Source organism: Acipenser ruthenus, chromosome 24 (assembly GCF_902713425.1).
Source record: "Acipenser ruthenus chromosome 24, fAciRut3.2 maternal haplotype, whole genome shotgun sequence".
NCBI lineage: Eukaryota > Metazoa > Chordata > Actinopteri > Acipenseriformes > Acipenseridae > Acipenser > Acipenser ruthenus.
In genome coordinates this window covers 18,471,020-18,485,610 of record NC_081212.1, presented here as the reverse complement: position 1 = coordinate 18,485,610, position 14,591 = coordinate 18,471,020, and the positions used below count along the sequence as shown (strand labels likewise).

Here is a 14,591-nt window from a genome sequence, read left to right as displayed (position 1 = left end):
AGAAATACTGTCAATCGCTTTGAGAACTGTAGTCATTCCCATGCATTGCACAAACCATTTATGGAATGCGTTAAACTTTGGTTATTTTATATTTGATTGGTCAGATTGCTTAAAACACAAGCATAATAATACAGGCTATTATTCAAAAGCAGGGAAGAGTTATTCATGTTTGGCATGGGGTCCAAAAACACACATAGCAATCCCATAAAAGAATGTATTTTAACACCAAGCTGTATGTTATTATTGGATGTATGTCTATAGTTCAAGTGGCATTGCACAAGAAAGATTCCAATGTTATTACACAGCCATAGTTTGTACAAGAGATTTCTTTACTTAGCTAAAACGTTTTGAAAACCGTAAATAAAAAAAATTGAAACCAAACTACTTTGATAATAACTACGCTGTCCCTCTGCAGTCACTTGTCCGTTATAAACTGAGAAGTGTGGCTGACAGTTCTCTCCAAAACCATGATCAAAATACAGTAAATCGAGGGCTCCCGAGTGGAGCATCCGGTAAAGGGGTGGGGGCTGGGGGGTTGGGGGGGCTGGGGTTGGGGCTTAGGTCAGCCAGGGTGTCCTCGGCTCACCGCGCACCAGCGACCCCTGTAATCAGGCCGGGCACCTGTGGGCTTGCCTGTAAGCTGCCCAGAGCTGCGTTGTCCTCCGACGCTGTAGCTCTGAGGTGGCTGCATGGTGAGTCTGCAGAGTGAAAAAAAGCGGTCGGCTGACGGCACACGCTTCGGAGGACAGCGTGTGTTCATCTTCGCCCCTCCCAAGTCACCGCAGGGGTGGTAGCGGTGAGCTGAGCCAAATTGGTAGAAAAAATGATAAAAACAATTGGCGACTACTAAATTTAAAAAAAAATAATAATAATAATAATTATATATACAGGCAGAAATTTCAAGGCAGACAGGGGTTTCCAGATGTGCTGTCCAAGCTCTTTTGAAGAAGCATAAAGAAACGGGCAACGTTGAGGACCGTAGACGCAGTGGTCGGCCAAGGAAACTTACTGCAGCAGATGAAAGACACAATCATGCTTACTTCCCTTCGCAATCGGAAGATGTCCAGCAGTGCCATCAGCTTAGAATTGGCAGAAAACAGTGGGACCCTGGTACACCCATCTACTGTCCGGAGAAGTCTGGTCAGAAGTGGCCTTCATGGAAGACTTGCGGCCAAAAAGCCATACCTCCGAAATATTTGGCTGTAGCAGAAGGCAGTTTGTTCGCCGAAGGGCTGGCGAGCGGTACACGAATGAGTGTCTGCAGGCAACAGTGAAGCATGGTGGAGGTTCCTTGCAAGTTTGGAGCTGCATTTCTGCAAATGGAGTTGGGGATTTGGTCAGAATTAATGGTCTCCTCAATGCTGAGAAGTACAGGCAGATACTTATCCATCATGCAATACCATCAGGGAGGCATCTGATTGGCCCCAAATTTATTCTGCAGCATGACAACGACCCCAAACATACAGCGAAAGTCATTAAGAACTATCTTCAGCGTAAAGAAGAACAAGGAGTCCTGGAAGTGATGGTATGGCCCCCACAGAGCCCTGATCTCAACATCATCGAGTCTGTCTGGGATTACATGAAGAGAGAGAAGCAACTGAGGCTGCCTAAATCCACAGAAGAACTGTGGTTAGTTCTCCAAGATGTTTGGGCCAACCTACCTGCCGAGTTCCTTCAAAAACTGTGTGCAAGTGTACCTAGAAGAATTGATGCTGTTTTGAAGGCAAAGGGTGGTCACACCAAATATTGATTTGATGTAGATTTTTCTTCTGTTCACTCACTTTGCATTTTGTTAATTGATAAATAAACTATTAACATGTCTATTACTTTACAGCATTTTTTCACACCTGCCTAAAACTTTTGCACAGTACTATATATTTTTTTTTATAAGTCTGTGAGTCTAATACTTTGACTCCCGGAATAAGACGATACATTGCATTACTGTAGCTTTTATTAGGCAGCACTATAATAAATCATAATGATGTGTCACTGAATGAAGATAGCCTTAATACAAGATATACTGCTTAACATTTGTATTTGTATCTACCTTTGTTTTTCTCTTTACAGTGCTTTTTCTATTCATTTATTTTGATGTGATTGGCGAGTTGTATTATGTTTAAGTCATGTTTTAGCTGTGACAATCCACCTGCATACAAACCTCTTTTTATGTGTCCATGCAGTCAATTTGATCCTTTTTACGGGTGGGAAAAGACCTTCCACAGACACTTTGCTAAGACATGAATTGTTATTGCAGTATACTAGTACTTGAAAGGAGTTGGCTGTTTCCATAGGAACACGAACATTGCATTATCCACTGCATACCGTCCTGACATTTGCAGTGCAGCACAAAGGAACAGTGTCAATACGGTAAAGTATGTAAGCCATAAAACCAGTATACTGACTCACCCCTAGTCTGTACTGACTGTTTAAACTACTTCTGAATTCTCGTTCCAGTATCAACCTATACAAAAAACAATTAAAAAAAGACAAGCTGCATCCTTCCCCCAGCATGACTGATATCTTAAAAGCATCTCCAGGTTCCAGAGTAGAACAGCATTCAGCTCTACTGCAACGGCCACTTCTCTTTTCCTTGTGGATCCTAATCTGTTGCCGTTAGTAAAGAGTGAGGCACTAGAAAGAAACGAGTTACACTCCTTCCCAGAGCTCTTCCTGCCCAACATGAAAAGAGAAAAAGGGGGTGGAAGGGGAGGCCCAGTCATTCAATTCCTGCTCAAGTCATTACAGCAATTCAAACATTAGCTCACAACCCTTAAACCGCCATGCAGTTTCTATCCAATACCAAGGCGTTTCCTTCAAAGAACGCCGCTAGAAGTGTCCTGGAATGTTAGTAATGTAAACTGTATGGTTCCCATTGAAAGGACTTCAAAGCCTGCTCATGTAACTCGCAATGCTGCAGTAAGGCACAAAAAGCCCACGTCAACCCCTGACGCTGGTGATCTCGTTCGAAGACAGATACTGAATTCGATACAAAATTGAAGGCTTTGGTGTGAGGACAGGTGAAAAACTCTATACACACCCTATACATACTGCAGGAGATACACGTATTCATGCAAGGCTGTCACCTTTAAAAACGGGGTGAATGTCTTCGTTCAGTTTATTACTAGTAATTGTACACTTTGAGACCACACTGACCCAAACAGCAGACACCAGGTCCTTTACAGGATAATAAAGGACCTGAAATAATGCAAAAGTTGCTTTGAGAACTAATTGTTTGTCCATTATCCCAGTTAGGCTCCAATAACAAAGTCTGAAAAATGTAGTTCTGCACTCCCAGAACAGGCTGTCTGCATTGCTGTGCATTTGAGTATTGATGAAAGTAAACTGCGGCAGTTGTTCTGCGTAACATTACGCCGTGTTCAGCTGAATGCTTTAGAAGTACTCTACCAGACAATACATTTGCAAACAGAATTTTTTTCCCCCCCTCACATTTGTTCACTGTATTAACAGCAAACAAAAAAACACCCACTGGCTATTAATAAATTCTGTATCGTTTGGGAGTGCACGTTGTTTTGATTACCATGCTTTACAAACCCAATTCTAGTTGAATAGATTTTTTTTAGCTTGGCGATGACACAGTCTATTTCTTAAACACTGACATTCAGTTTATTGCAGGTAAAAGCCACACTGTATGGTGTATATTAGGGTGTTGTACAAGACGTGTGCGTAGGTGTGTGTTTTCATACAATGAGTGTTACAAAGCTGCTCAATCACGTATGTAATTCACAGGGAGCAGGAGACAAACAGGAAATGCTGTATTTTAAAATGATGGTAGAGTTCTAGCATTTAAATTGCTGTTGGTATTATTATAGAAACACACACACACACACAGACAGAGAACAGTGGCTAATGCTACAGTAGGTGTGTCTCAGCTCAGGTTTTACTCAAGAAGATCATATCAAAGGCTGGAATGGCTCAGCTATGCAAACAGTATTAAATGCATTCTAGGTCTAGTTCCAAAATGTATACAGAGTTCTGGTTCACATGATAAAATAGCCCTTAGTAATAACTAAACTTTTAACCCAAACACGAGCATCAATGCTGCTACTAAAAAATATACTTTTTTTTTTAACTTTTAAATATTTAAATATTTTATGAGAAAGACAACCCCATTTCTACTACCAGTACTGACAACGAGGGTTAAACAGATCATGCTGGACCAACAAAAAGACAGTGGGTCATCTCATCAGTGGTATTTTGCTAAATAAATCTCCTTACCATCTTCCGTCTCCTGCCAAACGATTCCTTCCAGGTTAACACTGGTCCCAGGTTCACAGGGTCCTAAACACTCTGGCTCTGTTGCCAAGGCAACATCGGAGGTGTTGACGGCGACAGAGCGCGTGCGCACCATGATCTGCTCGCAGGGGGAGGCGATGTCATTGTTTCCCACAGGAGCCAGGAGGTGCAGTGGGGGAGGGGCAGGCGTGGAGACTGGAGACTCCATCTAGAGGGAACAGAGGAAAGCAGTGTGATTAATACACTTACATGCCGATGTCAAATTCAGACTCTTACTATTACAGAATGTATTGCACAGCTCTCCTCCTCCACCTGAAACACTACATAATATATTAAAACTACTCATTTTCTAATTACAGTGATCCCTTGTTATTCCATGATTTGACAGTTCAGTTCATGTGGCCAATTCACAGTTAGGCCAGGTCAACAGTAAATAGTACCAAACTTCACCAAATTTATGAACAATTTCACGACTAGAAGCCTTTTAGCTTTTTTTTTTACCCCATTTAATTTGTATAATAATGACAACATTTTCATTGACAAAATACCCAATATGAGGGCTAATCTTTACCCTCATTTTTTTTCGTCATGAAGAAAACAAAGTTAACAAAACAAAAGTAAGGCACAGGTTCCCATTTGCCCCTGGCTAGTTCGGTTCAGTCTCTCTCACAGTCTGAGTGAAGCTTTGTTGCTTCCATCTGAAAACAGTACAACTGTCAGTCCACACCCAGAGCAACGTTATATCATTTCCAAAACTGCATGAAAAAGAACAGAGCAGATTGCAAAACCGGTGCTCAGCCGGTAACGAGGTCAAAGCTGCCTGAGCTCAAAGGCTTCTTTGGTCAGTCACAATAACAACCTTCCAGCCTTGAGACACTGCTACACATTTAGGAGAACGCTGGTCTAACTCCTCTCTTCCGAGGTACACAATACTGATCGGCTCTGTGCATGGGAACCCCAGAGATGAAAGGGTTAACAATGCCAACATTCCTGTGTACAAGCTCACTATACAAACTGGCAGAGGACAGGTAATGGCAGCAGGGCCAGCCCCTTGCAATTAGCAGACTGTGAGAACGACCCCAAGCATTCAGCTTGGGTCAGCGAAAGACAAAACAACACTCCAGTGGAATGATGATATGAAGAAGGCTCCCACACAGCTTTCAGTCACAGACGTAGGGAGCCAGTGTGATGGGCAGCCACAGGACTCAACGGTTTGCCCATTTCACCGAAGACAAAGCTGCAAACATTTAATGTACTTTTTAGTCTATGACTAAACCTTTTGTTTAAATCTATGGTTTGAGTGACTGTATGGATATCAAACATGTTAAATAAAAAAACGGGATTTGGTAGTTTATTTTAGTATTCATTACACCCCCCTGGCTCCCATTATATGGATGGTCAAATACTGTATCCCAGCCATTTATTTTGTGACAGACCCATATAAATGTTGTTTTTAATTCATTTCTCATATAAATTGTGAATAAGAGAGACACCTCGGTCTTGGAAAGGTCCTTCTATAAAATACTAGTTGAATTAGTACAGTATACTGCATTCCAAGTGGAGAAACATTTTACCATCTGGCCCAAAAAGCACAACATTTGCCTAAGAAAACCAGAAGATTTTGGTTTGACCCACAACACAAAGCTTTAACATTTAACAATTCCTAAAAGAGAAAAAACAGTCTATCCCTCATTATGAAATCCATTGGGAAACTGGTTCACTCTAAAAAGGCTTGAGTCCTCCCAGTCTTCTCACAAGGCAAGAACAATTCATTTGCATTGCTGCTTTTCTGCTCATTTTCAAAGGAAAGGCTGTCGAAAGCTCCGAGGCCCTTTTGTCAGGGCTTGATAACACAGGGTGCTGGAGTAGGAATCCACCCATTCATTGGTCAGGCTTCGCCTACACACTATTCGCCTTCAGTTCTCTGCAATTGAGACATCAAAGATACGGCGCTAGTCCCTTTTATCAAGGAAAACATCATCCGGTTACACAAAGGCCAACAGGAAACACCTTTACGGGTGCCATCAGCTTATTTCAAATGAAAGGAGGTTGATTTACAGAACGTCAAGCTTTAATTGCCTAGTCTTTCCAGTCCGCAGAAAATGATATAGGCTACTAACAGCTTTTGATGAGACTTAGGCCTAAATCTTAATCTATGTAGGGTTCTCAACGGTCAAATACATAAAGGGGTAAACACACCAATTTATTAGAAAATAAACAGGTACAGCAGTTGTACTATACAAAAACAGTAGCATTCTGTACTCGTTCACCACAAATGATGCAGCAACTGCATGATGGAGGGGAAAAAAATGACACATAACGTGCCTAAAGTACATTTTTGTCAACATACACATTAAAAACAGGAGGTTGCAAACAAAACAAAACCCCATTGGAGACCACTCAAAAATCAGAAGTCAAAAACTAAACCCATATTCACACTACCAAAAGGGTAGTACAGTTAGTACAACCTTCTAAAATAATAAGGAAACAGATGCATTCAATTACTCAGGCTCAATTCACAGCCTATAGCTTTCCCTACTCTGTCAGCTGGAAACATCGCAGATTGCTTTGGGTAGAGCTGTTTTTAGCTTTGTTTTTTCAGGTAAAGTCTACTGATCTGGAAAGTTCTCCCTAGGCAATGTTGACTCATACCAAGCTTCATTTTAATAACGCGAACAAAAACACAAACTACCCTGCAACAATTCATACTCAACAAAGCTTATTATTATGACTCCAAGTGTGCAATTAGTGTCACCTGTCTTCTGTGGTCTTTTTGGAATCGTTGTGGGTAAATGGTTCTACCAGTTTTCATGAGAACTTCTGCTCACAAGATTGATGCACCTGTCCTGACCTGAACAGCCCCTAGACTGCCTCAGTGTCGCTTCCAGAAGGAACGAAAGGTTGTTCCAGTATTGTACTTTTTCTCAAGAGCCGCCACACCCACTGCAGGGTGCTTAGACCATGGCAGAGTCACTTCTCCTATTAGAGACACAGGTACAGGATGGGAGATGAAAGTTGTTGGTCTGAGGTCTTGATTCATCTGTGCTGTAGAATTGCATGGTGGTTATTTTCTTTGTGTTTTATTTTCCTGCGCAGAATTCTGTGTAAATGCAAACCCTGTTGATTTGTTTTTAACTTTCTAGCCACGCATTCCCCCAAGTCCACCAAATTAATAAATAGTGTACATAAAAATCTTATTATTACTTTCTTTTCTCAATATTAAAAGCAAGTCATTCGGATGCCTGAGGTGATGTGGTTTACTGGCATCCAGGCAACACAACTGATGCACATCCTTGATTTCATGAACACAAAGTTATCTCCGATAATATTGCACTTCTCAGCGCTCTCACTGATGCTTCCACAAGTGATTTCTGTACGGAGTTTACAAAACAGTATACTGCAGGAACTTTAGTCATTTGTTCAATTCGAAATCGCATAGACAACCACTTACTGCAAGCACTCGAGTATTGAAAACACTCGCATGACACCTTCTAGACAAGCTCTGTGAAAATTGGTTTAGAAACCTCAGCTGCAGACATTTTAGGACCACAGATGCACAGCAGCCTACTACCCACACGGTGTAATGCGAAACATGACATCCTAATCACACTGCAGTGTGATCTCCAGAGCAAACGGAGTACCATGACATTAATTCCTTACCATCTTTGCCTTTGTGTCATGTTAACATTTAAGCACTCCATTGAAAAAGGAAAGCTAAATATCCAATTACATGAAGACGGAAGGCAACAGTATTTCAGGGCAAGAAACTGTGTCAGGGAACAAAAGATGTCATTGAAACCTCAAAGAAAAAAGCTTGTAGGATAACAACAAGAATTAGCACTGCTTGAAGGCAGAGCCGCGTTGAAACCCAGTCTACTGCTCTGCCATACATTAGTGCTACAGCCCTGGCTTGTACCACAGTGTCCTGTAATAAATACACATCCATGGCCACCCTTCAAAGGATAAAGGGAACTCCATTCTTCTTACTTGAATTCTGCTCCCCTGGTTAACTCTGTACTTTTTTTCTTTCTTGGTACATTTCAGTTTGTATTAAATGTATGTACAGTTCAGCCTCTAATGAGTGTCTCCTACCCAGAATCCTACTGGAAAATGACAGTACAGTAGAGAGTTCACCTATACTGTACAACCTGTATCCCAATCTAACACCAACTGAAATCACAAAAAAATAAACAAAACGTTTAAAATAACGAGAACCAAAATACCTTCGACACACCTTTGAGTCCTCAAATTAAACTTCCAATAATGAATTCCTAACTAAGGAAAACGAAAATACTATTTTGATATGCCAGGCCCATCCATATTATAAATATGACACCATTCTCTTAACAAGACCATATCAATATTTCGTATGTAGTGTATCTTGCCTCTTGATAATGGCTTACGATTCTTATATAAAAAAAACTCACCTTTCATCAAAATTGGCCCCAAGATGAAATCGCTGTCCCGTTATATTAAGCAGTTTATCAGATTATAAAGCGCTGTGTCTGCTGGGGTTAGCAAGGCCACAGATCAGGACCTGCCAAACAGGGAGCACCAGACATGACTTTGCAGAGGTGACTGAACAAACCAGCAGCTCATACAAATACAGCACTGCAGCCTGCCCTGCACAGCTCATGTTTGTTATCAAGATCTGAAGTTTGTATATAGTGAACTGAACACATCTGCTTACTACACATCACCTTGTTGTATATTTAAATATCAACTGGATCAAATCAAGATTAGACATTTTCTGGCATTATATGTGGACAGAAAATAAGAAAGAAACAAATCCAGGGATGGTAAATAAGACTCCCACTGCATAGCTGTTTGATCCATTCCTGGTTTTATTAATAAGACACACCAGAGTTCTATTTCCACCCAGTGCTACGTTGAGAACGCTATTTTAAATGGTAAACAAGGGAAAACAAAAATATATATATAAAATAAATGCTGCATCTCCCTTTTGCAAGCCTGTGTTCAGCAGGAGGGAAAGACAGCAGGAATGACTCTGATAGTGACACTGACAGAAGGGGCTCATTTACAGCAGCAGCTGCTTTCATAACCAAGACTGTGCAAATTAAAAGTGATGACTGGGGTCTAATCGGGACTGCAGATTCCCAACTTTCCAGAAAGAATTAAGAGGCAGTCATTTTAACACTGGGGAATGGTCAAAGCTGCTTCAACCCTACCTCGCCTAACTGAGCAATGCCCTGGTGTGAAACAAGGCAAAGATGACAGGGGGGCAGAACCCCACAACTTTAAATACAAAAGAGAACGGAAAGCATGACAGACGTGAATCTTACATTTAACTTTAATCAAAAGCTGTGTCACTGCTGACAGCAATAATAAACTGTTGTGCCAGAGCTTCAGTGCGACAATCAGTCACCAGCTGGTTAGTCTTTCCAGCTGCCTCACACAATCCTTTACCATGTTCGCAGATACCCTGCCAAGGTTGCATTTAAAATACGCAATTGCCCTTCAATTGAACAGTAGACAATAGCCCCCCTCCCCCCCCGTATCCTAGCAACTTCAGAAAATGGCTGCCACACAAACATCCATGCTCATTCTTTAGGTATTTCACATGAATCTTTTGATTCTGCTAAACTCAATTATGCCACCATCGCAGTGCTTTCTCCACTATAAATGAGCTGACCCAATAACTGCTTTTTTGTGTAACTGAATGCAACTCATCAGTTCTAGCACAGCCTAATTCTCAGCTGTTAAACCTGTGGGGGCTGGCAGGCTGTCAATGAAATCTAAATGACCAAGTATAGCTTCTTCCAGTAACTAAACAAGCCTGGTTAATTAGAGCACGAACAATTAGCTTGTCACCCAAGGTAAAATTACACGGGAGGATAACACAATGCTGAACAACCTGTCCCTGCCCACAGAAAATATTCAAATTGTAGGATACAGTTTTTCAATGAGCATGACTTGCACACTAAGGGTTCTTTTAATTATTATTTTTAAAACGGCGGTGCTCTGTTCACAGACGCTAGCTCGGCAGGGGCTGACGAAATTAAATCATTCATTTCAGGATAGATTTAAATCTCACAGCCTACTGTGCCAATGAGAGGCGTTTCAACTGATGTGATTTCTACATTCTGTTTAAGCAAACAAGATGTTCATTCTGAGTGGGTATTTTGACATCCATGTGACAGTATTGACTAAGGTCTAAAAGGTGCCAGAATTCAGAAAAAAAGCCACCTGTATATTGGCTTGTCGTTAAAAGGAATTCGTCACGACTGTGATGAAGTCAGCGAGGAATAGAGACACATACTGAAAGAGCAAATCCTATGAAAGAAGCAACACAATCCTAATGTTAGAAAACTCAAAACATACAGTAGCCAACCAAAATAACCAATACTAATTGCACCAACATTACTGAATTACCAAACCACCATGTTTTTGTATAATAAAATGTAGGCCTCCAATTCTGTATTTGTTATTACAGTCCATAACTCTGAAGACACTCACTGATGCTAAATTGCTGTTGGTTTCTTTTTTTTTTCCCCAATGTTGAATGAGTTCCAGTTAAAGACACTGAAAAGGACTTCTCGTCTAAACATTTGTCATTGACTTTGTTTCTTTGAGTATTTCTTTGTACTATTGGGACAGCCACACTGAAATGTCGCATCTTGTTTACAAGGCAGATTTAACCACACAACACCATGAGGAATACAACACAGATGTCAAATCAAACTGAAGTACTCGGCCTGGAGTATGCTTCTGAAGACAGGAAGCCAATGCATTTAACTGCGTCGGTCTAGTTTATGGAAGCCACTGTTACTAAAAGTGAGGAGGATTTGGATCTTTCAGCTTGTCTTCGTGCACATCCCAGAGCTGCATACCCTTTGATTAGAACAGCATTTGTTGGATTAGTAAACATGGCCGTCACCCAAGACGTTTAGACTGAGATTTGCACTGAAGTAAACGTGCAGAAAAGATTGAAAAGGTTCAGTGAGCTTGTAAACAGAAACAAGAGCCACGCTCATCATGAAGAACAGGCAGGTGTCAAACCCAAGGCTCAAGGGTACAATCAACAAGGCCCTCAGGACCAACCTCTTTGTATAACAGAAATTCAAACCCTATCAATCCAAGCAGCAGGAGCCCCCCGGAGCCACACACTGCAGGGAGGCTGACAGGAGTCTGATATAACCAATCAGAACCCACGCTTGGATCTGAACAGAAGTTTAGCCTTTTCATTCCCCTTGTATACCACTGCAGTGATGCAAGAGGAGACTCGGCTCTCGGTTTTGTGTGTGCAATTCCAGATTTCACCAGCTACCAGCTGGTCTAAGCCTTTCTCAGACCGCAGTTAGCACAAATATTAGACTATTTTACCCAAGGTTACATCCGGTAGTTCAAGATTCATGCTGAACTGTGGTCTGGGAAAGCAGTTTTGAGCACTGCTGAAGGTACGTCCTTGCAGAGAGCAGACTGTTGAATTGGGTGCAATATTGCAGAGATTCAATTCTGTTCTTGTAACCACTCCAAAGTGTGTTGCATTCTAAGGCATTATGACGTTCAGAGTGTCACGGGATTACTTCCAGCTTTGAAAGGTACAGCAAAATGATTTCCACTAAAGACAGAAAGTCGTTATTAAATTGTAACACTTTACTTCAGATCTCATACATGTATAATTGATATATAAAGGGTTCACAATACTCATATTTTATTTAATAATTGATTATAGGTTTCAGTGAGTCTACTGTTTGCAACTCAAACTTCTTTACACCCCAATTATTTCATTTCAATTTGAATATGTATGTAGATCTACATTACTGATATCTATTAGAAAGTCACCATGACAAGGTACTATCTATTTATGCCAAGTACCTGGGCAAAGGTTATCCAGTGCCTACAGTAAGCTGGCCTGGAAATACACACTGTACACCCATACCAGCATTAATAAAAATCAATCTTTGTAGGGCTGTGTAAATCTAGCTGCAGTAACTCAAAAAATTAAAACACAAGACTTAATTATAAACAAAAAACGAATTTCAAGGCCAATTTTGCCATCTCGATTAATATTATACCGTACATTTTGTTTTATAAATACAGGTATTCCTGTCTCTCTTATTGAAATTCCTAACTTAACGTTGTTGTCATAACATGGGGTAAAAACAGCAGTTGTATCACACAACCCGTATTCTAGTAATGACATTCAAACACTAGCCTTTTACCCTTTTCAGTTCCCATGACTGAAAAATATTAGGGCCTATAGTCTTACAGTACACTGCCAAAAGGCATTTAAAACATCAAACAACCCCTTATTAGGCACAGATGTAACTATTGTGAGGTATTGGAAGTAATTCTGTTAGCAAGAAGGAGGTTTCAACGGAGATAGGAGGATATCTTTTCTGCTTCAGAAAACATTTCAATTCGAGATTCATACAGTTTAGTTAGGGGGTTTGTTTTTAAGTTACTGCAGAGCACTCATTGTTGGTCAAGAACCAGCAAGAACAAACCAGTGCAGAGCACCAGATCCTGCTGAAACGAAGCTAGAATTAAGGGATAAAATGTAACCGCTTCAGACAGCTTTATGGTTTGAGGCCCTTAGCAACCAATTAAGATGCCTATTTTACTTATTGCTAGGAGAGCAACCCTTTACTGCCCATCCTCCAAATCAACAAAAATAAATTTATGATTTTAAACACAAAAACACACACGTCAGTTTGTACTGACAGCACCAAAAAAATTAAATATACAAATAAAAAAAGACAATGAAGCCCATTAAAAAAAAAAAAAAAAAAAGACATTTACCCACTGCACAAACTGATTCAACACTAGCCAAATACAATTAACATGACTGATTCAGTTTGTAACATGAGATACTAAATATAGCTTTGTTTGTTGTTCGTTTTAATGTTTATTTAATCTGGTTTTACCTGAAGCAGTCCTCCCTTTCTCCTTTCCTTCCACGGTCTGTGTTTACCTGCTTTCAAAGCTGTTTGTTCCACTGGCATCCCATTGTTAATGAAAGGATGAGAGGGAGAGGGAGAGGTTTGTGCCTCCCTGGAGGTTAACCCTGACTATTCACACCTTTCCAACACCTGCAATAAGTCAGCAACCAACAAATTTGTGCGGCCTTGAATGGAAATCTAGAAAGTGCTACACCTCCCAGTGCTAATTGAGCATGTAGGAATATAACAAAGCTTAAAGGTGCAGTAAGCCATTAACAAGGAGCATACAATACAAGGCAAAAATTCTAAAAACTACAAATAGCACTCAACATTCAAAAAAATATTTTTATGCAAACTGTTTGAAATTGTGGAATTATAGCTGTGGATAACCACTCCCAGGATAGTTGCTCAAGTATAGCCTATACAGTACAGCTCCTATGCTACAACATAAGGTACTTAAAATAAAATGCTAATAGACCAATTCTAAAAAAAAAGGGGGGTGGTATATAAAAAGTTTGCACTCCACTGGTCTAAACCATTACACTGAACAGGCCAAAATGTTCCTCTGCTTGACTTACTGTGATCTACTTGTCCTGTAGATTTGGTTTAAATGTTAAAAGTTAATAATAAATAAAAAGGTGTTGTCCCTGTCTGTTAAGATAGAAAAAGATGACAAACTATTAAAACAGTGAAACGAACACTGTAGACTTGAAGTACTTGGCGATGAGGTACTAGAAGGAAATCGAAGTACTTAAATTAAAACCCAAGTTACACAGACACAAAATGTCAAACCACAAAATGCATAACTGTAACTAGAGTAACCAGGAAAAGGGCAATACCCAATTCTAGTTGGCTCTGCTGCAAAGCAGCCCAGAAAAGGAGTGATGTGCTGTATTACACATGTCTCCTATTTCCAATAAAGAACAGCAGCAAGTTCTTCTTGAAGAGATGGAATATTTCACTGATAACCTGGACAATAGCTCTGTGTGGCTAGAATCATTTCTACTCGCTTCCTTCCTCCAGCAGTTTCAAGTACTTCGGTCTCATTTCCTGTTAAAGATTTTAAATAAACATGGAATACATACAGAGTTCTCTTTTGAACCTCAATAAATGATTTCCTTTCAATTCACCCTCTGTTGTAGTGCAGTCTGTCCACGTCCCTGGGGTAGGACCCAGATCGATGTCATTTCATTGTCTGGCCTTGCATCCTGAAACCCCTTTATCTGATGAGACTCCCTGCCTTGACTTCAAGAAATCACGTCTCCGGCCGCGGAGTCAAATCAGCGCTGTTTCTGGTTCCCCATTTTTATCTCTTGTTTAATGATTAATGGTGAGCATGATGTACAGGCCTATGCTTTATTATATGGATAAACCAATGCTTGAATGTGACTCATAACTTATGAATGGCTTGGATTGATTTGAAAATTTGCA

General features: G+C 40.5%; 1 protein-coding gene across 4 annotated transcripts in view; it reads right to left on the bottom strand.

Moving 5' to 3' along the window:
• Positions 1 to 14,591, bottom strand: part of LOC117428418 (zinc finger protein 609-like) — a 74,873-nt gene that overhangs the window by 17,368 nt on the left and 42,914 nt on the right. For 3 of the 4 annotated variants that reach the window (XM_058998502.1, XM_034907390.2, XM_058998503.1), the window contains one exon: positions 4,237 to 4,462. In XM_058998502.1, the coding sequence (XP_058854485.1) occupies positions 4,237 to 4,462 (226 nt within the window). Of the gene's footprint in view, positions 1 to 4,236; positions 4,463 to 13,145; positions 13,239 to 14,591 lie in introns of those variants that run through there. The other variant, XM_058998504.1, reaches the window with a different exon arrangement.